Here is a 24,519-nt window from a genome sequence, read left to right as displayed (position 1 = left end):
AAAAAAAGGTATGATAGACACCACTGTAAAAGGAGCTTAATGCTTTAAATATTTTACATACCTTTGCTAACATAGCAAGATGTTGGTTCTGAACAATAGCAGTGCGATAGGTTGCTAATCCTCCTTCTTCTAGGCTAGGAAACAGGTAGTACAGGTGGACGCTGGAAAAAAAATATATGTATACATATCGTATATAAAATAAATATATTTCATAAATTTCTAGTTGTTGCTTTAATTCACAAAGATCTGAACACAATATTTGGATATAACTCATAGGAGAACAATGTTTCAGGAATGTGTCTTATTATTTAAACAGCAACAATAGATTCACTGGCAAACACACACAAAAAAGGACTGTTCACATTAAAGGCTTTTCTGGAGTTGCAAAGGCTGAAGAAAAACACAGGCCTGAAAAGTCCGAATTATCACACTTAAATTTTTAAAAATTGTTTTAAAAAATTAATTAATTTATTTTTAGTTTACAACATTCAGTTCCACAAGCTTTTGAGTTCCAAATTTTCTCCCCTGCCTCCTTCTCCCCCTCCCCAAAACGCAATCCAATATAGGCTCTCCATATACATTAAACATATTTTCACATTAGTCATGTTGCAAAGAAAAATTATAAGAGACAAAACAAAAAACAGAGAGCAAACAGTTTGCTTCAATCTGCATTCAGACTCCATAATTCTTTCTCTGGACGTGGAAAGCATTTTCCATCATGAATCGTTTGGAGTTGTCTTAGAATCTTGCATTGTTGAGAAGAGACAAGTCTTATCAAAGTTAGTCATTGCACAATGTGCCTGTAACTGCAATTACCATACTTCAGACTGACAACCCATTTGTGATAGCCTCATTGACAGAAAAGCTAGTCTCACACATGGTTCCACTGTAAGCTCACTACGGAGCTATTTCAATGCCTTGCATGAAGACAGAAGCAGGACTAGGCTTTGGAACTGGCTAGAATAAAAAATGGAATGATAGGAGGGGGTAAAACTTTTTGTGTTTCCTAAATTTCCAAGCCATTTTTCAAGCCCTCGTCATCAGCTGTTTGTCCACTGAGATTTGAATGAAACTTCTTCATACCTTAAAGTGGCTGAGGCACATATGAAGAGAGCACAGGATGGGCCGAAGAGCGGTAGGGGGTGACTCTTTAAAAGACATTATATTGAAGTTTTTCTTCTTCTTGTAATTTCAATAGTAATGTAAATGCTAGGAAGGAAACTTCTCTACCAATGCAGGTTAGCACCTATACTGTAACTTGTCTTAGAACAGTGGTTCTCAAAGTGTAGTTTCAGAACAACTGGGAATTCCTGAAGCTCTTTCAAGGCATTCCATGAGGTCAAAACTATTTCCATAATAATATTAAGACATGTCAATTTTTTTTTGGTGTTGATTTCCAACATAGTAAAATCAATGTATATAACCAACATAAACAAAAGTTGGGAGGGAGGGAGGGCAGCAACGGGAATAGGGTCCTTGATAAAATTTGAGTATAAAGGGGTCTTCAGATCAAAAAGTTTGACAACTGATGTCTTAAAAGAATTGTCTGGGGCACTGAGAGAATAAGTAACTTGTGCAGGGTCACACAGCCATTATATGCCAGAGGTAGAACTTAAATCCAGATCTTTAACTCTAAAAGCTATCTCTTTTTCATAAGGTACTTACCATCCATGAACTTTAGAAAATGAAAAGGAAACGCTTTCCTTTCCTCCCATAGAAGTTTATAAAATACTTGTAGCAATAGTTATATTTATATGTTTAAAATATGAAGACCTTTAACAGAAAAATAATTTTAAAGTGCTCCATTTAAAAGAATTACTCAAAATTCTCCAACAGGAGTAAATTTTGGAAAAGTATCCCTACGACATGTAGTATAAATGCTATATTATGTACAGTGAAATGTGTATTTGTTTTTACTTATACATTATATGATAAATTACAATCATAAATGCAAAGGGCAGCTAGGTGGCATAGTGGATAGAGTGCCAGGCCTGGAATACTCATCTTCCTGAATTCAAATCTGGTCTCAGACACTTTTTAGTGGTGTGACCCTGGGTAAGTCACTCATTTAACCCTGTTTGCCTCAGTTTCCTCATCTGTAAAATGAACTGGAGAAGGAAATGGCAAACCACTTTTAATATCTTTGCCAAGAAAACCCCAAATTGGGGTTACAAAGTCAGACACAACTGAGTGAACAACAACAATTTATCATTAATACTATTTATTTATATGATATACCACTACAGTCTGTTAATCAGTTATATTAACTCTTCAGTTGTGGCTATTTTTTTTCTTTGCATTTTCTTTCCTTGGTAAACATTTTGAGATTTTCAAATATTCAGAACAAGGCTTTTAAAAAAAAAAAAGAGAGAGAGAAACAAACAGCACTGTGCCATTCATTCTTAATCACTTATCCATATATGCCTTACAAGTAGAAGGGTGGGAGTTGATAATGAAGATAAATTACAGAAAAAAAAATTGCATTCAAACATATCACTTTCTCTATACATTAAATCTAAGCTTGAAGGCATTTGGTCCAAGACAAGCTGATGTCTTATAGTCATGAGGAACTTTAATGAGAATCTGGCAGGGCAGACAGAGCCTTTTATCTTGTAATTTTGATTATACCATCAGTAATAGCAAGGTTCTAAGGCAATCAGTAGGAGAGGTGCTGTTTTTTAGTTTCACTGAGGATAGAAAAGACTGAACCATCAAAACTTGCTTTCTTTATTTCATTGAACTAATTGCAAAGAAGGCAACATATGAGATGAAGTACCTGGAAACAGAACTAATAGGCAAACAATAAGGACACTCACCTAGTTAAAAATTCAACAACAGCATCACCCAGGAATTCCAAACGTTCATTGTGGTTAATCCTGTACAGAGAGGATCATTTAAAGTAGCATGTTTGTGCATCCCTATGTATAAGAGTATATGTATACTTAAAGAAAAGAAATGTAGGGTTTAGTTCTTAGATAAGAAAATACTCCTACTTGGCTATTTCTAAAAGACACCATGTGATTAAACCGCTATTCTCAGCACTGAGGTCTAAGACACTCTTCTTTTAGAAGGTGGCATTTGGAATACAATAACAATATCCTGACATAGTGAAGGTTTAATTTCATCTTCTTATCATCTGGATCAGTTTTCCTTACTTGTGAACATCCCTAGGAAACAGAACTTAAAGGCTTTATCAACTTAAGACAGATGGCATGGTACAGTAGAGAGAGCATTTTATCTGTAGTCCAAGGCCCTGAATTCAAATCTTTACAATCTGTGAGACAGTGGACGAGTCTTTTAACCTCCCTAGGCCTTTGTAAAATGAGAAGGTTGGCTTAGATGATCTGTAAGGTACCTTCCAGCTCTAAATCCAAGATTCTATGACCCAACTGAGAGCAAATCTTTCCACCTAAGTGACTAAAGGTATACTTTGATCCATTATATGTGCTAAGAATGACCATGACCACGTCCTCAGAAGGATCCTCCAGTTACCTTTCTGCTAAAATATAGCTGTTTTATAAAAAAGTTCCTGGAAGCTTATAAAATGGATAATCTTTTCATGCTTGCATAATGTTAGTCACAGAATGTTTCCCTGATAAGTAGTTGACATCAAATAAAGTGTAGAAATGACCAACAATGTCCTATCAGCAAAAGCATGTTAAACTGTATGTCATCATAATAATTTAAAATACTAAAATTGATTTTAAAGTTTTATCAAATGGGCACAAATACACTGTATACATTACACAAGAGACCTGTACAAAGCTTATTAAAAACCCTAACTACCATATCACTTATTTGAGTAAAAACAGCAATAGCTGCTAAATTTAGGCTCTCTGAGAGCAGGAACTGTTTCATGTCTACCTGTATAACACCAGCACTTGGCAGAGTGTGTGACATATAGTAGGCTCCTAAGTTTATTAATTATATATATTACAATAATTATATTTATTATAATAATGCTTATTAATTGCTTGTATTTCAGAAATACTTTATGGCTACAAGGAACTTTCATAAGTATTTGATATCTCATTTGATCCTAACAATTACTCTATAAAGCAAAAAGAAAAGTAACAAGGCAGCTATTGTTAATTATTTTATAGGTGAGAAAACTAAGATCCAAAGAGATCAAAAGGATGACTCCAAGGTCACAAAGTTAGGAAATGGTAGGACTAGAAGAAGACACAGGACTTATCCAATGCTCTTTTCACTTTAACAGGATAACTTTACAAGTAATATGCTATGAAATTAATTTCATTGTTAGTAATTCTGCCTTTCTATTTAGAATTTAGATGGTATGTGGGGAATGATGTAGAATATCCTGTTCTTCAAAGGTAGTGTGGTGCAGTGGACAAAACTTTGGCCTTGGAGTCAAGAACAATTGTGTGACCTTCAACAAGTTACTTAACCTGAGATTCAGCTTTTTCATCTCTAAAAGGTGGGTGTTGAACTAGATGGCCATTAAAGTCACTTCCAGCTCTAAATCTAGGATCCCATAGAATCTAAACTTCCCATCCAAGAAAATCTGAGCACTTTCTTTTCCTGTGGATCAATTTCCTTATATCAAGAGGTTGCTGCTGTTTGTCCTTCATTCTTGAAGAAGGCCATGACATCAGGATGGTGACGCCATGACATGCAAGTGAATTGGATTTAAGTGAAGGAGGGCTGTGCAAAGTCACCAGCCTCCCTTTCTCCTCTGGAGCTATCTGGGTCCAGTGGCCAGATCAGGACAACTGAAGATGACCCATGATTGAAAACAACTAAACAACAAATAGGTACATAGTACACAGAGAAAGGGCATCTATTGACAGAAGTGGTATTTAATGGTGATTATGATTCTATCTGGAAATTATTCCATTGATTTTGATTGTTCCATTTAGAATTAGGAGCATTCCTCTCACAAAACAAGGATGTTCTTTCCTTTTTTTTTTTAATATTAGTTGATAACACCAGTATTTAAGTAAATATGCCAATGATCTGAAAAAGTAAAAGGTAAAAGATGAATAGATATAGTAGATTCTTTACTATAGTAGTTTCTTAGCTCTTTCCCATTCCAATTTTTCAGACCCTCTGGTCCTAGGGGATGGATTAGAACTAAAGGAAGAAAAAATCTGGAGGCTGATTGCATGTTTCTGGCATGCAAAGCCTCTTCTACAGCAAAGACCCAGTAGCTGTTTCCCAAGTCTTATTAGACACTTGAAATGCAGTCGCTGCAAATTTCTTATCTGTAGGAAACCTATTGCTCCCAATTTTTTAATTTTAAGGAAAAATAATTTTAACAGGAAAAATTTAAACTGGGTTCTGACGGTTTTTAACAGAGGCCTTTTTTGAACATGTTAAGTAAGTCCAAGAAAAGAAGATATCTAAAAATACCTTGAGGAAAAAACCTGAGGACTCACAGAAATGCCTCAGAAACATATTTTATCAGAAATTCCTATAAGCTGCTTACAAGCTTTTTTGTCCTATAAAATAAAACAGAACAAACATCTAAGGTGGAATGGAAAGATTGCTGCCTCTGGAATCAGGATATCTGGGTTCAAATCCTACCTCTGACACTCTCCATGTGACTTGAGCAAGTCACAATCTTCCTCGATCTCAGTTTTCTCACCTATAAACTGAGGAGCTTTCTGAGGCTCCATTCAGTTCTAGATTTATGGTCCTATGATTAGTCACCTGTGTTACCATAAAATATAAACCAAAAAAGGGTAATTCAAGCATTTACAAAGGCACTAAAAGAAAGAAATTATCAGCCCATAAAACTAATTGAATGACTGCACATTAGTCTTTAGAGTGACTATTATTATAACACCAAAGATTGGAGAATAAAGAGGAATGATATAGGTTTTTTAAAACAAAGAAATATGCTGTTTCACGGAATCCTAACAAAATTTTAATGGTCTAAATTGTAGGGGGAGAACGAGTTTAAAAAAAGTAGTACTTTTAATTAATCACTTTTAGATTATCCTGTAATTCTATTCAACAAGAAGCAATATAATCCCCTAGAGAATAAAAATGACTTTGAACTACACAATATTTTGAATAAAACTATATTGGCTCAATGAGATTTTTATTGTGATGTGTTTTTTGTAAAATTTGGGAGGTGAGGTTTTAACCAGGAACTTAACTACAAATGTAGATTATCATTCAAATGATTAAAATACAGTTGGTGTTCTCAGTTGTTTTAATAAATGGGAAGACTATCAGGGATTAAGAATTTTTCCCTTTATTAGAATATATGCTCTACTGTATCATTTACAACTAAATTTACAAATAGATCACGGTAGTGAATGAATTATCTCAAACTTTACAATTCTGTTGAACAATTTTTAAGCTTATGTTTGGTTTTTTTAAATTAACTTTTGGGACTGTTAGTCTTTGTTAGGGAATGTGCTAATACTTCCTCTGCTCTTCTGTCTCATGTCCACAGCTAACATACTTTTAAAAATCACTCTCTTTAGATGTCCTAATAAGTTTCTGATAACTCAGGTCCTCATGTTTATGTGAGTAGTAAACTATTACACTGTGAAAACAGGGTTAACATAGAAGTTATCAAGCCAGACAATGTCAACAGTAATATTTACAGGGCCATTGTACCATTTGCCAAAGAATGGAATTTAGCATTAAGGCCAATCTATCTCAGAATTCATTCATGGATACTTAGATACTGAAGCATACAAACCATATAATCAGAGACTCTGAGTTGTAAAGGACCTAAGAGATCATCTAGTTCAACTTTCCACACAATGTAGGAATTTCTTCAGCATTCGTAACAAAAAGGACTCTTCTCTAGAAGGTGATACAACCTCCACTCTACTCTATAATAAAGTTCTGAGCAATGAGTTCAATATTTATTTGCACAGTCACTGTCCCATGAACATAAGCAATTTAATCTGGCTGAATTTTCTAAATCTTTTGTGTTTCCTTAATATGTTAAAAAAAATTAGTACACATTCAATGAGCATTGGCATCATCATTTCTCTTTGACTCAGTCAATACAAAATAGGACAAATACCTGTATCACCATCTTTTGTGCACCTCCCTTCTAAATGTCTTACTGATACGGAGATACTTTTGTGATTTATTTTTTAAAGCCTCAAACCTTAAGAGACTTTTTTAAAGACAAACTTCCATCTTAACTTACAAGTTAAAAATAAAAATTCAACTGAGACAGATGTGGTTAACTTCCCTGAACAGGCTTTAAAAATTGGTGGGTAGGATCATTATTTGGCTGTTGAGATTCTAGTTGACACATCGTAGGAGAAAAGATTTATTCTATTCCAACAGGTAACTGGACTGACAGCTATTAATCTTAAAAGTCTCCAACATTTTTTTTAAACTCCTTGAGATCCTAAATGAGATGTAAAAACTAGGGCTGATATATTCAAAAGATCTGGATTACTGTCATTCCTCTCACTCACCTGGTTTTTCCAATTCCTAAGTAATAATGCATTTTGGGGTATTACCATAAAGTTAAATACCAGATAAAACTTTGCAAAGGGACCCCACCTGCATTATTATTCTCAGGAAAAAATCACATAGATCAAGGGCACCACTTTTCACAGGTGCTAGTGTACAATAGTGGTTGCTTTTGGCAGCAGGTATGTCTATTTATGATTTTGTAGCATTTACTTTAAGACCTCCAATACCTTCTATGCTATTTAATCCAATTTTACAATAGGAAATCCAGTAACAAAAAGGAAAGGGTAAATTATTTAAAGAGAATTCACTATTACTAAAAAATAACATAGTAGGTAACCAACCGCCTCAAGTTTCTTAACACTCATCAGACTTCCTTTGAATGAAGAATATACAGTGTGGAGTGTAGTTCCAATGTGGCCTTGCTGTCGACTGCTGAGGAACAGCAGAAGACAGACCAGCCTGGTACTTAGCCATTGAACTGAAGGTCTTTCTGAGAAAAGGCTTTGGGCTAAATCCTGAAAATAATAGCAATGGCCACAAATCAAAGAACAGTTAGAAAAGACTGCTTGTTGTCTTGGGAGGTATCACCTTTAAATGAAAAGAGATGAAAATAGCAGTAAACTTTGGAATACAGTACATGTACTGCATGCAGCTGTAACTGTTTGCTTTGAAGATATGAGAAACACGAAGATCCTGAGAGTTGTGCAATGCTAGAAAAGGTATAGCTGAAATAGCAAGTTAGATTTGGGAAACATCAAAAAGCATTAACTGAGTGCCAATTGCATGCACATCACTGTAGTAACTGCTTAGCTTAACTTCCAATATCATTATATTATTAACTAAAACACAAACTGATCACTTAGAGTTTTTCTATCACGACAAGTTTGAAGAAATCATGGCTCACAACGTCCTGGAGAGCATGAGTGAAGACTCTGTAACTGGATAATACTTTTCTCATTTCAGAATATTCTGGTAAGCACAGTAGGAAGCTGTTTGACCACCTTTAATCTCGAGCTTTAAAATGAGATTCTGGTTTGTTTGGTATACCTCTAGAAGATGGGGGACCAGGACAAGCCAAGTACAGAAAGGTACAACACATGAGGAAAGAGGCACAAGGGGTGGGAGGAAGAAATCACATTACCTAAAGCTGGTAAAAGAAATTATTACTGCACTTTGCCAGCTGAAGCGCTTATCATGCTAGCTGTGTAAATGTCACCCTTTGCCTCACCCCATCTTTCTTTTTTCCATGCAATCATTACTAGATTCCTATAAGTACCTCTCTCAAATAATCATTTTCTGTAGAATTTGCTGTATACTTTTGTAAAACACACACACACACACACACACACACACACACACACACACGAGATCTGAGGCAATTTCCTCTCCTTTCCCTCAGAAAAATAACACAATGTCCTCCGTTTACAAATATGATACACTGTACTACTGAGCTCCTCACGGGATATCATTTTCCAGTGGTGGTGACAGATTTGCGCTGATCCATCCATACTCTCCTCACCTGATCTTCCTTGCACTCAAGGGCACACATTTGTGAGACGGCTTGCTGGAGTTCGGGTTCAGTCTGTGGCTGTGGAACAGAATGATTCTAACTGGCCCCCATAGGTATTGAACGAATGACCTTAGTTGGCCTCATTAGCATGTGTTCTAACCAACTGAGCTAATCAGCCACATACCACATAACCTGAATCCATACAGTATTCCACAACATTTAGAGAAGGGGGACAGATGCTTACAAAGATAGCAGCTATTACATATGTGACTGGAGCTGAAGATCCAAAGTGAAAGAAAACAATTGGGGGAGAGGGCGTACAGAGGAGGGGAATCAATTTTTACATGAAAAAAAAGTTACACTAAACTAAAATGTTATTTGTTTTTTCATATTCCAAGAAAAACAATAATGAAAATATTTATGATGATAAAATACTGCTTTTTGTAGGTGTTTTAGAGTACTCTGTAAAAAACACACACTAACTTTTCAGAGTACTCCTCTATAAAGTACATTTATAAAAGCATCTTTTAAAATGATACAAGCAGGAAACCAAAATACAAGGTTTTTGTTTTGTTTTGTTTTGTTTTACCTGGAAGGAGTAGGGTCATCTTGACCAAGGCGTGACATGATATTTATTAAGGTGTTAATTCCTATTTTCAAAATAAAGAACAGAGAAAATACAAACACACATGCAAACACTGTTTGAGAAACAAACAAAATAAATTTCCACCATCTACTTTGTGCCAACTTAATTTTATGATGCTTCATAGTTGTGGAACAACTTGGTAAGTTTCTAGAATTATAAATGAATACAACAGCTTATACTTATTTCTTTGTAAAACACAAAAAGAATCTCCCCAAAAGAAAAGAACAATCCAATGAAATTCACTTACTGGGAGAGAAATCATTTAAAAAAAAATCAAGCCTTATTATAATACTTATTTAAAAGGAATGTTATTACTTTATGAGGACTCAGAGACACTAAAAATGATATCAAAAAAATTTACAAAGTAGATCATTCCAGACTGAGATAATAATCCAAGGCCTCTTCCCTTCCCAAGATCCTTGAAATAACAGTAGAGAGCAAAGGTTGAAATACTAGCAGTGGAAGAAAGAACATCTTGAAAATAATCCAAGCAAACCTTTTTTCCTCATGTGCATATGATGGACTTTTCTGTCTCCATATTTGGGTTGACGTATGCCGCAGTTGGATAAAGAGTTACGAGCATGATCAGGATTCATTCCAAAGTTTAGGTGATGGCTGGGATGGGTCATTGCTAGCTAAAATTTAGATTAAACAAATTCACTTTTACAGTCTCTCAACATAGGTGCCATTTGTCTATCCTTCCAATTCTTTCCCCTAAAGAATGAAATGGCTATTCTCTTGGGGTTGTTCCAGTCCTAGTCATGCTACAAACCCCGATGTTTCCATTCCCGTTCCCTAATCCAAATTTGCTTACTTATCAGAGTATACACAGGGCAAATATTGCATTTAAGCATAACAGTTTATCAATTTGGCATGATTTCAAGGGTAATAGGAAGTACTCCCCCTTTCAAAAAATACCTCTATCCAACTCACCTGAAATCCTAAAACTAGAGATTCATTCTTTAATGAGTCATTTATATTCACAAGGTAATTTATAAGTTTACAAAGCATTTTCCTCACAAAAACCTTGGTGAATTAGGAATACATTATTTCCATTTTACAGATGAGGATACTAAACCTCATATATGTAAACCTAACTGGCCCACAGTCACACAGCTAGAAACTATTCAAATCTAGACATGGGCTAAAAGCCCAGGGTTCTTTTTATTACAGCAAACTTCCTTTCAAATGACAAATGCCTCTAAATGATAACATTAAGACTTGCCAGTGAGTTTTATACCTTAGTAGGAATGACTTTTCAACCCACTGGGAACAAGAACACTAAGTAAAAGGGATGATAAATGACGAAAAGAGTGATTGGGATCAAACGCAGAAGAACATCAATTATTTAACACTATGGCTTTGGGTGGGCTCTCGCTAAGAGAGAAAGTGTTTTAAAGTGCCAAAAAAAAAAAAAAAGGAAGAAGGGATAAAAAGTCAAGACTCTAAAGAAAGGTTTATAAACCTTTTTTCTTTCATGTACTACTTTACCAGTCTGATGAAGACTAATTACTCCTCAAAATAATATTTTTAAATAACTGAAATAGTGCCAAATTTCAGTTAAGAGTTGAAAAAATACGTAGAATTGCATTCCCACTAAAGGTCTTAGATCACCTGAAATCATAACCTTAGACTAAGAAATTCTGCTCTAAATGTCTCTTCTACAAGAGGAGAACATATAGTAAACTGTGTTTATGGAATGAGAAACATCTTGTCTTTTAGATAAGGAAGAAAAGAAATGGTTCTTACCTGTAGCAGACAACGATCTTGGAAAGTATATCCAATCAACTTGTCAAGATGCATCAAGCACTGGTGATAACGGATATGATGGGTCAAAACAGGAAGCATCATTGCGTGCTAGGAAAAATGCATAAAACCTCTTAAAATGTGATTTACTTGGTAAAAGGAAAAATTTTCTTGCTGAGCACTCTGAATAAGGGGGCAGAGGGGGGGAATCAATTCAAGAGAACTTATAGATTAACAGCAAGTCAAAATACACCCACATTTCTACACTCTAAATGGTTACACTTAATTTCAATGACAAAAAATTTTTCCAAGTATCCAAGAGAAAGATAATTCCATTGGGGAGGAAGAGACTGTAAAAGAATGGGATGAATAATGGAGGATAGAAACAAGGGGAAAAGTAGGTTGGTGGGGGACTGTGTTTACCCTAGGAAGGGGATGCTGTTAAAAAAAAAAAATTTCCATGTGGAAAAAGTGTTTATCTGAGGGCAAAAACAGGTACTCTCTGGTAGATTCAGGGAATGAGTATGGAGGGAGGGGAGAGGTGAGTTTATACTGAGAGGCCACTATCTTTTTGGGAGTGTTGCAACTTCAGAGACAGCATGGAGTAGGTGTAAATGAGTCCCTAGGAGCAGCTGGCACTGCTACTGGGAGCAAAGAATTATAGAGCCAGAAATGGAATGGCATGGCCATTGTGATAGAGGCCATAATAAGATGAGGGAAGTGGGGTAGAAATCGGCTACATGATTTGGGACACACCCAACTTTGGTTCTCTCACTCAATTTCTCTCATTAACTTTCAACCCCTCCCTATCTACAGGTTCCTTCTTTACTACCTTCAAACATGGCCTCACATCATAAAACAAAAAAAAACCTTCACTAGATCCTACCATCCCTTCAAGCTACTGTCCTATATATCTTCACTTTCTCAGCTAAATGCCTAGAAAAAGCTGTCTACATTCCTTTCCTCTCACTCCTTCCTTAAACTTTGCAAACTAACTTCCAACTTCATAACTTAAATTAAATTACTCTCCACAAAGTCACTAATGATATGCTAAGGGCCAGACCTCATCCTTCTTTACCTCTCCATTGTATCTGACTCTGTTGATCACCCCCTCCCTTACTAGATATTATCTCTCCGCTCTGGGTTTTTGGGACACTGTACATTTGGTTTAGCAAGCTTTTTCTCTTTCTTTCTTTCTCTCTCTCTCTGTGATCCCATCAGTTACCATGGGTTTAATTACTATCTAACAAGAACAATAGACAACTTCTCAATCTGCTCCCAAACTCCTCACAGAACAAATGTTTAAACAGTGAAAAGATTTTGACTGACTCTTAAAGATACAGCAATGGTATTTACATATGTAAGATGCTAATGGAGCCAGAGTTACACAAAGAAGCGGTCAATAATATTAAATATTAACACATCACCATAGGTACAGAAAAGGTAGCCAGGTGGCACAGGGGATAAGAGTGCAGGACCTCAAATCAGAAAGACTCATCTTTCCGAATTCAAATCTGGCCTCAAACATTTATTAGCTATATGACCTGCACAAGTCACTTAACCCTGTTTGCCTTAGTTTTCTACTGTGTAAAATGAGCTGAAGAAAGAAACAGCAAACCATTCCAGTATCTTTGCCAAGAAAATCCCAACAAGGGATCACAAAGAGTCAAATATGACTGAAGAGAGGTTGCTGCTGTTTGTCCTTCATTCTCAAAGAGGACCACCATGACATCAAGGAGGTGATGCTATGATATGCAAGTGAATTGGATTTAAGTGAGGGAAGGCTGTGCAAAGTCACCAGCCTCCCTTTCTCCTTGGGAGCCAAATGGGTCCAGCAGCCAGATATGAATCAGGACAACTGGGGATGGCCCATGACTGAAAACAACTGAACAACAAATAGGTACACAGTACACAGAGAAAGGGCATTTATTGATAAAAGTGCTATTTAATGGTGATTATGATTCTTCCCTGTGTGACATAAGCATCTAGAATTATTTGGTCTCTGAAAATAAGAAACCACGTCACTAATATAAGGCTCTGTCTCTGAATGAACACCAACAGTTCTTTCTTTCCAGAATCTATTACTTCTTTGCCAATTTCAGGTGGTTGGACAGGTTTTGGGGATGGTGGGAGTAGTGATTTGCAGGCTGTTCTTTGTTGTAGTTGTTTTTTAAACCACAAAGCAGTTACTTCTGTTTTGGGAAAAAAAAAAAGGAATTTATGCATGACAAATTTACATTTCCTGACTTTCATTTGTACACAAGAATTATTTCTCAACAGTATTGAAGGGCACACTTAATCTATTATTTCATTAGTATGTATCATGAGAATGAAGGAGTGAATTCTGGAACAGTGAGTTCTAGAGATGGAAGAACTGTTATTATATCATAAAATATTTACTGGATCTGCTCATCAACAATAAATACCTTTTAAAGACTTAAAATGAGGTTAGTTGTATCCCAGTCATTCAATCAACATTTACTGAGTCCCTTCTTTGTGTCAACACTGAACCAGAGAGGATTTAAAAAGATAGGAATAATCCAAGCCTTACAGAAGCTAATAATCTGTTGATTCAAGAAACTGTGGTATCCACATATAAATCAGAACATCTAAGGGAAATGCCTGAGCTTACTCTATTGAAATTGTATTTTTCTCTAAAATTACATTATCAAAAGCAACTTAAAATTATTAGAATGTCTCTTACTTCATAACAAGGGCTTTTCTTTGCAAAAATACCAGAACTTTTAATAATGCAATGGGAGTGTAAAAAGGAAGGTTCTTTGAAAAGAATAACAAAATTGATGTCTTTAATTTAAAAAGAAAATGAAGATGAATTCATAACCAACAAAGGAAAATAAAAGCAAAACATTTAAAAGAGAACAAAATACATAAAGAGCAATTAATACCTAAACTATTAAAAAAACCTATGTATTATATAAAACCTAAGTATTGTAAAATTTAAGAAAGCACTCTAATTCCTTTTTTGGGAAGGATGGTCCTAAAATCCAAACCAAGATAAAGAACCCTAAAAAACTATCAATAATGAATGCTGCTGATAAAATTTTAAATCAGATTTTAGCCCAAAAACAATAGAAATTTGAGCAATGTATCAAAAAATAATGTACTATGATCAAATCAGATTTATAGCAGGGATGTAAGGATGGTTCAACTTTAGGAAAACAATTAGTTGGTATTATTAGACAGTTGAATCTATAATTATATAAACAGAATCAAGAAAGTATTACAAAGAAAACAATGCTCATCTTATGCTAGAAATCTTACAAATAAGAGATGGGGACTATTTTAATACAATTATATAGATGTATAAATCCATATGTATATATCAGTCAAATTAAGCATTTACTATATGCCAAGCAGTATGCTAAAAACTAAGGATAAAAAGAAAAGTAGAAACAGTACCTGCCCTCAAGGGGTGTACATTCTAAAGGTGAGGGGGAAAAAGAAATATGGAAACAACTAGGTACCTATGAGATACATACATGGAGTAGACACAATATAATCAGAAAGAAGAGGACATTAGCAGCTGGAAGGCTAGGAAGGCCTCCCTCCTGCAGAAAGTAGCCTTTAAGCTCAGTCTTGAAGGAAGACAGAACAACTAAAAGGCAATGATGAGGGGAAAAACTGACAGTGAAAAGGCCCAGAGACAGGAGATGGTATGCTGTGTTGGAGGCAGTACAGGTAGATTGGTAGAGCTGGACCAGAGTTTGTAGGGGAAATATGGTTTAAAGCTGGAATGGTAAGGAGCACCAAACTGAAGACTTTATATGTTTGTTCCTAGAGGTAATGAAGAGGATTAGGGCTCATTGAACAGGTTTGACATGGTCAGACCTTTGCTTTAGAAAAATCCCTTTGGCAGCTGAGTGAAGGATGGACTAGAATGAAGAGAGGGAGAGCCCCGGGAGACTAGTTAAGAAAACAAATACAGTAGTCCAGGCAAGGTTCTGACCTAGGGTTGTAGTTATGAGTGAAGAGAAAGTAATGTCTACAAGAGACTGGATATGTATAAGTGAAAGTGAGGAACTAAGAATGTGAACTTGAGGGATCTGGGAGAGTGGTGAAGCTCTCAATGGAATAAGCAAGTTTGGAGTAGAATAAGGTTTGGGGAAAAAGATGGTGAGTTCTTCTACGGACATCTTGAGCACGAGATGAGTACAAGGACATTCAGTTTGAGATATCCAACAGGCAGTTAGAGATGCATGATTTTAGCTCAGCAAAAAAACTAGGGCTAGATATATAGACTGGGAAACATCCTCATAGAGATATTATCTGAACACAGTTCAGCTAATGAGATCAACAAATGAGATAGTATAAAGTGAAAAGAGGAGAGCTCAGAATGGAGCTTTGGGGAATATCCACAGTTAGTGTACCTGACATGAAGCAATAGCAAAGAAAGCTAAGAAGCAGTCAGAGAAATAATCAGTCAGAAGAACCTGGAGAGACAAAAGTCATTGTGTTGGTAGAATTGGGACGTGGTCAAACTATTCTGAAAAACAATTTGGAACTGTACTAAAGTGAATAAAATGTCCACAAATCCCATTAAAAGACCCTAATGAATTAAAAGCCAGAAAGGCCCAATGTAAACACAAATATATTCATCATAAGAGCTTTTGTGCTAGTAATATGCAAGAAACAATGTAGGTACCCACTGACTGGGGAGTGACTAAAGAAACTGAAGTATAGGAATGTAATGGGATATTACTGTGCTATCAATAACAATAAATACGAGGAAATAAGAGAAACATTGGAAGACAACCATGGAAAAGCCCCTCATTAAAAATGATAGCAAGAAGGGAACATAGTTCGTATTTCTAAAAATCATAGAGGTTTCCAACAAAGAAGGTAATTCCAAGATAGAACATATAATGCTAGACCAAAGCCAGCTAACCTGAGGTCTGATAAGTGTTTTGTGGTTTTTAACTCACAACAAAACCAACTACAGTGCTAGTTAGATGAAATTTTTCTCTGAATAAGCTACTGGGGGATTTAGAAAACAAACAATTTATTTTGGCCCAGATATTGCAATGGTTCATTAGACTTTGTATTCTGTCATCACCAATTTTCTCTACTAAGTCTTCATCTCTTTGAAGTAAAGAACAATGTTAGTCTGTAATTTCAGGTGTTTTCCATTTAACAGTCATTCTATGCAGCTGTCATCTTGGGGTGTTTTTTCAAGTGCTTCCATATGTATTTCCAAATGTAGCAACGATTCATAGTTTTTTAAAACGCCATGAAAAGTACTTTTATTACCACTTCTATGAAGCTTTCCTGTATTCCCTCACCTAGAAGTAACTATTCCTTCCCTCCAATCTTGCATGCCTCTCTGACTCTTGAATGGACTGCTCTCATTCTAATTTGTATTGCATTTATTTGTACTCTTGGCATCAACCTAAACACTGTTTGAAAACAGGGATTGTGAAATATTACACTTCTCAATTCCCGATGCTGAGCAAAGAATCTTGCAAACAGTATGTGCTTAACAGATTTTTTACTGAATTGAACTGAAGATACTCAAAAAAATGAAAATCATGTCTGGTATAGATTTCCAGCAACCCGAAATCAACAAGTCAAAAAAAAAAATACCAGTTTTCAGTATGAGAATGTTTTGAGGACCCAGGTACCTGGTAAAAGAAGAGATGTGAACCTAATTTTAATTTCAAAAGTATAATTACCTGGCAAACATCAGAACGGATGCCAGTTTTCCAGAATCCTTGGCTACTCAGTTCCACTGTCACCTCTCTCCTCATTGTATTCTTCTGTCGAATTTTCTGCAGAGCTTCCTAGAAAAGAAGAACTAATTATGAGCGCAATTCAATACTTCAAAAGTACTGTTAAGCCAGATATTAGGCATTAAGAAATAAAATGGATTCATTGAAGACTGCACTTAATCCAGATACTCACCCATTTTCACATTAAAACTATAATACCTGGAGCACTTGAGAAACTAGGATGTTAAAAGCATTATATGATTAAATCATTCTTTCCCAGTAAATACAGAAGAGAAACCTAAGACAAAACTTGTTCAATCAAATATTTCCTTTTGGAGAATGGAAAATAAATAAGTGAAGTGTTGTGACTTTATACCAATAAAATACTTCATAAATATTTTCTTTAACACCATTATGAGACACGTCAAGATTTTTCTCAGAGCTAAATGTCTGAAGAAAAGCAATAAGCATCCTTCTTGAATTCATGAAGCAGACCACAAAACCAGTATTCTTTGCAATGTGCAGTTAGCCATGGAATAAATCTGCAGTCTCTAAAAGAAATGGCTCTACAAACCACATCTTTCTAACATTCAATGGTACCAGATTCATTCTGTGAGACAACCTGAAAACCAAATGCTTACTCCCTAACTCCCAAAAAAGTGATGAAATCTGAAGAATCTTTTTGTAAGAACATGAGATGAACCTAAGCAATCTCGCAAAATAATAACCTACCCATTTCATTTCACTCAAAGACATTTTTTGAATTCTAAAAAACTATATCAAAGATAAAATCAATTTCATTGTAGAATGTATTTGTTCTTAAAACTGAAACAGATCCAATACATCAGTACCATCTATTTACAAGTTTAAAAAAAAGTTTCACCTACTGGAGGAGACTTAATAAATAAATCTACTTTGGTGGACTGTAAAACGTATTGGAGACTGCCTCCTGCATGTAAGACAAAGGAGCGAGTTGGGTAAAGCACAACATTACAGGAAACCACTTTCATGTAGAAAATCTGTTTAAGCATTCAAAATACCAAATAGGGAAAATTATTTTTTTCCTAGGAAATATATCTGTCCTTCAATAATAGTAATCACATAAATGCCTTAACAGTAATTATGGGGAATAACATTCCTTCACGAAGCAAAGTAAACTGAATGAAACACAATGCAGGATGAAATGGGATGACATTAATCATAGATGCTATTTTTTCTTTAGAAATGTTCTAATACTACAACAACTGACTGATTCATCATCATATATCTTACGTCCTTAACACACCTCTCTCTGTGCCAGCTTTTGCTTGTCAGCCTGTTTGACCTTGGGGCTATTTGCCAAGAGGTGGCGGAGCTTCACATAGCTTTTCCATAGCTTCTGATACCTAAAGAAAGGGAGACAGACAGACCACTTGGTCATCATGTCAGAATTTATGAACCAAATTAAGGTGTTAGAACTGGAGGGGATCAAATCCAGCTCAAGAATATGAAGTGACCCGTGCAAGGTCACTAATAATTACTAGTCACTTTGGCAGGCTATACATTTATTCCAAAAAGGTAGCATTGCTCAAAACATTTTTTGGAGTTTCTCTTTTGAAATATTCAAAGCTTGAAACACATTTTTCTGAATATCCTAAATGATAGCAAATATTTATCCTTTTTTCTGTTTTCAAAAATCAGTGACCCATAAAATTGCTTAGCCTAATCTGGTTAAAAAAAAAGTGATACTGATTTTGACACAAAAAATATTTAAAAAGGAATGATTGTGTGTGTGTGTGTGTGTGTGTGTGTGTGTGTGTGTGTGTGTGTGTGTGTATGAGAGCGAGAGAGAGAGGGAGAGGGAGAGATGCTTAAACTGGCTCTGTAGGTGGTTTCATGGAAGATTTAAAATATTTTGAGCTATGGCAGTATTAGTGGAATAAAGGTAGCCTAACAAACTGACTACTTTAAAGGGGAAAACACTCATACAAATGGATAAATTATTTTATGTGCATTACAAAGTCAATATGATTAGTTTATAATCAATAACACTATCAACTCTAAAAGTAATATGTCTCAAAGACAGTAATGCAGACCAATTATACTTATACCCAGGTCATATGGCTAGGTACATTTTCCAACTGAAAATGATGCATAAAAATCTATGATTTTCATCACAAAAGTAGATTCATGAATAGGCCATTATGGAGTGGCCAAATATTTATCAAATCTGATCCTCACTAATGAAACTGCCAAAACTTATACTGGGAATCAAAGGAATACATGGTCTTTATAAATTATATCAATTGTCACCCATTTAGGGATTCATGAAAATTCAGTTCCATTTCACTATGGTTTCTCTAACAAAGGGGAATGTTCAAAAGGATAGTCCTCTGATACTGAGGCTTCATTTCCTTTAGTTAAAGCTGTTCCTCTTGACAAGGGGCCTCTATTATCAACAATTTCTTGTGGCGTAGGGCGATTGATGCTGAGGGAAGACTGGGCAAAGCACTTTGTACTTCAAAACAACAAAACTTCTGTGGTTCTCCAGAATGTCATTTGATTTTAAATTTTTAATCTCTCCACAACCTTAATCTTCTCTCATTATGACCGATCACCACATCCTTGCTGTGTTTGATAATTTCTGCCTACCAAATGCTGGTGCAGCTATCTTCACAAATAAGTGTCAAGTGTGCCCTGATTGCTAGGACCTAGGATCCTTCTACGTCCTCACAGTGAAAAGCCTATTTTAGTCCAAGCTAAGTGCATAGACCTAGGCAGAGGCGAGATCGGCAAAGATTACCAGTAACCAAGACATTAACAGAAGCAGCAAGTTCTCTCATTCCCAATTACCCATTCTGAACTAAACATCTCATACATCTAAGACTAAAATTTTAATTAAAAGTTTAAGAAGCAGTTAAGATGTCTCTGTAGTAAATGGCATTATCTCGCTATGTATACCTATTCTTCTCTCCCTCTGTCTGGTTGGCAAAGCAACCAACTGATACCATAGTAGATCCATTTCATGTTCTCTGCAATCAGTTTGAAATAAAAAAAAAAATTGTGGACATTTTATACTACTCTAAAGTTTACAAAGCACTTTATATCAATTTTTTCATTTGAGCCTCACAAGAGCCACAGGACACAGGTCCTATCCTCATTTTGCAGATGATGAAAATGAGGGTTAGAAATTAAGTGACTTGCCCATGAACATACGATAAGGAATGTACCAGAGGTCCTTAAACCCAGGTCTTTCTTGCTCCAAGTCTATCTTTTATCTATACCCTGTTGCGTCTTTAAAAGAAAAAGCAAGACATGCAAGAAATAAAAGTAGGTTCATTCTTCTTTTTCCCCTCTAAGTAAGTTAAACAAGTTTTAGTGGCCCTTAAGGTCCCTATTCTCCACTCCAACAGCCCAAAAATGATCCTCAGGTTATTTTGGTACCATTAAGAAGTATTTTAAGAAATCATCGTAAGAGATTTCACTGGAAGAGTCCTCCTAATTTCAATTAAAGTAACAGGTTCTAGAATTTTTAAATTTTTGAATATTGAGTTAAAAAATATAAATGCTATGCAAAGCTTAATTTCAAATGAAGAAAAAATCTCTAATATTCTATAAACTAATAAAATTAAGATAATAATGTTGATAGAATTCTATAAAAAGTAAGAGGACTAAGTAAGCCAGGAATTCCAAAGATGTTAGAACAAAACTTCAAACATGTGAATATATAGAAAACGGACTTATTCTGGTGATGTAACAACACATCAATCAACAAGCATATATTAGGTGTTTACTATGTGCAAAGCACAAGGGATACAAACAAGAAAGACAAAAACAATCCCTGCCCGCAAGGAGCTTACATTCTAACTGGAGAGACAACATGTAAATACAGAGGTACATACAAGATACATACAGAGTAGATGGAAGGTAACCTTAGAGTGGTAGGCTCTAGCAGCTGTGATGACCGGGAACAGTCTCCTGCAGAAGGTGGCATTTGAGCTGAGTCTTGAAAGAAGCTAGGGATTCTAAGAGGTAGAGGTAAGGATGGAGAGCATTCCAGGCATGGGGGACAGACAGTGCAAAGGCACAAAACAGGAAATGGTGTGTCATGTGTGAGGTATAGCAAGTAGGCCAGTATAGCTGGGACTGTGGATTGCGGGGAGGGGAGTAAAGTGTAACAAGATTGGAAAGGTAGGAAGGGGCCAGATTGTGAAGAGCTTTGAATGACAAATAAAAAATGAAACTGCAAATGTAGAAATAACGTCTACTTTAGACAACTTTAAAAAAGGGAAGGGGGAAGGGGCAAGGCATAGATGCAAAAGTCTCTCTTTAGTGGAAAGTGAAAAGACTAAGACAAACATTAAGAAGGATATCTTACTGAGGGTCTCCTGCATAACTCAACTGGGCAGGGCGTATCCCAAAGTGGACAATAATTGGAAAAGTAATCACATCAGGGTTGAACTGTTCCCGATCCAGCTGATCAATGCGTACTGAACTAGGTTTCTAGAGAGAAAAATCAAAGCTGGTTACTCTGGTAAGAAGTCTCACTTATCAATCATGAGAGAAAGATGAGGATTGAAAATAAATCATAATTTTTCTAGAAATTCCTAAATTTCCTGAAAAAAAGAAAAAGATGATGTTATTCAAAACTTTATTCACACAGACTGAACTTTATCTTTATAAGTAAGTCAATACTATTTGTCATAATGAATGATTTTGTCCCTTTTAGTACTCCATGGAGACAGACTTTTTTTTTTTTGAGGAGGGAAGGCAGGGCAGTTGGGGTTAAGTGACTTGCCCAAGGTCACACAGCTAGTAAGTGTGTCAAGTGTCTGAGCTCGGATTTGATCTCAGGTTGTCTCAGGGCCAGTGCTCTACTCACTGGGCAAGGTAGGTGCCCCTGAGACAGACATCTTTAAAACATGAAGGTTTCAAAAGGGCAGCAGCCAGCCATAACTTTTTTTAACTTCTTAAAAAAATAATGATAAGTAAGAAGTACATTTCATATAACAAGATATGCTGACTTATCTGCTTTAATGTCACTTTTGGTACTGAGGATATATTTCCAAGTTATGTATATGTGGAAGCATGCACAAAAAAATAAGCTCTCCCTTAGCTTTCAGGCTCTTTCTCACTCACAAATTAGGTATTATAGGGTGAAAGTCAGTAAGTTTAATTTATATTAAACTGTACTTATGATATTTTGTGAAAAGAGGCACTTTTTCCAGAAAAAAAAAAGACATTTGTATTTTTACAGAGAAGATCAATTTTTTTCCTGGCATAAAGTACAAATTAACCTTTAAATCACAAAATTGTCTAAACACTAGTGTCAGATAATCAATAGAAGGCATGAAATACAACTGATTTTTAGCACAGCTGTGATTCCCTATGATAACTCAAAATCCTGTTATTTTGCTAATTAATATAATAATTAATGTGGTAAATGTTAAGAAAGAAACTGAAAAGCATTTGAAGTTTCTAAAAGCCACATTCCTTCCTTTTACAGAACATCAAAAATTGTGGAATATAGTGGTAAAGTATTTTAAGATGTGAAAATATTTAGGCAAGCAAACATACCATGCCAGGATTGTTAACAATCATTCCTTTACATTCCTCTGCATATTTCTGCCATTCAAGTTCTTCCCACTGGAGCATGTTAGCAATCTCTTCTTCAGGCACCAAAGCTTTGTTACATCTCAACAAGTAGAGTAGAATCTGATGCATTGATAGCACTTCCTTTCCTCCATCTTGTAAGGGGGAAGGGAAGAACAAGAAGAATTTTCATAAAACCAAAGTATTAAATGATATAGAAAAAAAAAGCATGTCAAAAAGCTTTTTATAAGCAGTATATCTTTTCAAATGCTCATCCAGGTGACAAATAGGAAGAAACACATTCATTTAATTAATAAATAGTGCTCACAAATAATCTGATTTACTAAAATGGTAATACCATCATTAACAACTAGAAACTTTTATTTGTTAAGCTTTGAATAATGAAAACAAATATTCTTCTCAAAACGAATTTTAAAGGAGCAGTTTAAAGAGTCACATGTTATACTTCCCGGTTATAGATTATGATATACATACTTACTGTTCTTTTTATTACAATAGTTAAAAACTCTTTGGAAGTTAAAGCATTTTCTTAAAGAAATGCAAGGCTTTTATGTGATATTTATGCATGTGCTCAATTAGTTATCGTTGTGTTGTGGAATAATTCTTGGTGCTAATTTGCTGCACCTGCCATAATGAAAGGACCAAATGGGTTTATACTCATACCACTGTATCATCATTCTATGAACAAGAAAATCAAAAACTGAGTTGTACAGAAACATAAATCACCACGATTAGGCTTACTTTATATTAGAGAAGGACAAAGCACAATAAAGGAGATATACAAAGTACTTTAGAAGAGCCAATTTAATACTTGCTAGTGCAAATATAAAAAGATTAATCAGTGCTTTAGCTCTTAGAGGAACCTTACAGACAGCATTTTCTCTCAAACTGTGAAAGAGTATATTTCTTATTGCAGAAAGAAACACATCTACATCAATAAGAAAGACTATAAGTAAATGTGATCAAAGAACAATCAACTATTATTTCATCTACACATTTGAAAGTACGCTCTACCTAATGAATTCAGATATACTCTAGAGGAAAAGAGGTTTGTTGTTTCTAGATACTCTAGAGAAATAAACACAGCTAAACACACTTCACATTTCAAGGAATCACAGGAAAAGCTACACAGAATACACGCAAAAAAGATCAAGACTATTCTTTAAACATCCTGAAACAGGTAGTTTATAACTCTAAGTCCTAAAAACAACCAATATTTGTAGCATTTTTAAATATAAGAGTTTACTCAAGAACACTAATTCTTTTTTCTTGGTGATGTTAACCAAAAACACCCAACCAACCAACCAACCAACAACAAAAACCCACAAGTCTGTGAGACGTGTTACAATTGGCCCTAAAGGCAACTGTGATGATATATAATGCTTTCAAACTACTGTGATCTTTTAAAAGATTAAGCAAGCCAGAACTGACATTAGCAAGGTACTTCCATGTTAGACATATCCTCTACCTTTAAAATCTACTTCCCTTCAAAGTATAAGGATATATACATGTGACTCCAAAGATGGCATGATTGCTCACATTTCTGAAATTCATCTTTATACAACTCTAATTATGCCGCATTCTTGTGAATAACATCAGTAGTGAAAAATTTTTATTTTTTGAGACTTCATTTTCTGAAGCAGTCAAGGTATTTAATCAATCAATTAATAAAAATATATTAAGCACCTACTATGTGCCAGACACTATGCTAAGCACTAGAGATATAAAAAGATGCAAAAGACATTCCTTGCCCTTAAGGAGTTCATAATTTAATTGAGAAGACAACAAATACATACAAAAACATAAACAAGCTATATACTGCATAAATAGGAAATAAATAATAGGGGGAACGTACTAGAATTAAGAGGGCTTGGGAAAGG

The 24,519-nt window shown here is 35.3% G+C and overlaps 1 protein-coding gene across 5 annotated transcripts in view; it reads right to left on the bottom strand.

The window, feature by feature from the left end:
- The window catches only part of DROSHA (drosha ribonuclease III), a 112,382-nt gene that overhangs the window by 35,115 nt on the left and 52,748 nt on the right, over window positions 1–24,519 (bottom strand). For 3 of the 5 annotated variants that reach the window (XM_036754184.1, XM_036754193.1, XM_036754218.1), the window contains exons 15-25: window positions 22,604–22,773; window positions 21,405–21,529; window positions 20,959–21,051; window positions 18,333–18,432; window positions 17,012–17,119; window positions 11,325–11,432; window positions 10,072–10,210; window positions 9,519–9,579; window positions 8,939–9,007; window positions 2,817–2,876; window positions 62–161 (exon numbers count right to left, since the gene is read on the bottom strand). In XM_036754184.1, coding sequence (XP_036610079.1) covers window positions 62–161; window positions 2,817–2,876; window positions 8,939–9,007; window positions 9,519–9,579; window positions 10,072–10,210; window positions 11,325–11,432; window positions 17,012–17,119; window positions 18,333–18,432; window positions 20,959–21,051; window positions 21,405–21,529; window positions 22,604–22,773 — 1,133 coding nt within the window. The remainder of the gene's footprint in view (window positions 1–61; window positions 162–2,816; window positions 2,877–8,938; window positions 9,008–9,518; window positions 9,580–10,071; window positions 10,211–11,324; window positions 11,433–17,011; window positions 17,120–18,332; window positions 18,433–20,958; window positions 21,052–21,404; window positions 21,530–22,603; window positions 22,774–24,519) is intronic. The other 2 variants (XM_036754201.1, XM_036754210.1) reach the window with 2 other exon arrangements.

This window comes from Trichosurus vulpecula, chromosome 1, assembly GCF_011100635.1.
Source record: "Trichosurus vulpecula isolate mTriVul1 chromosome 1, mTriVul1.pri, whole genome shotgun sequence".
In the NCBI taxonomy this organism is placed as follows: Eukaryota; Metazoa; Chordata; class Mammalia; order Diprotodontia; family Phalangeridae; genus Trichosurus; species Trichosurus vulpecula.
Note: the sequence above shows the minus strand (reverse complement) of the source record. Positions and strands in the feature narration are given on the sequence as shown.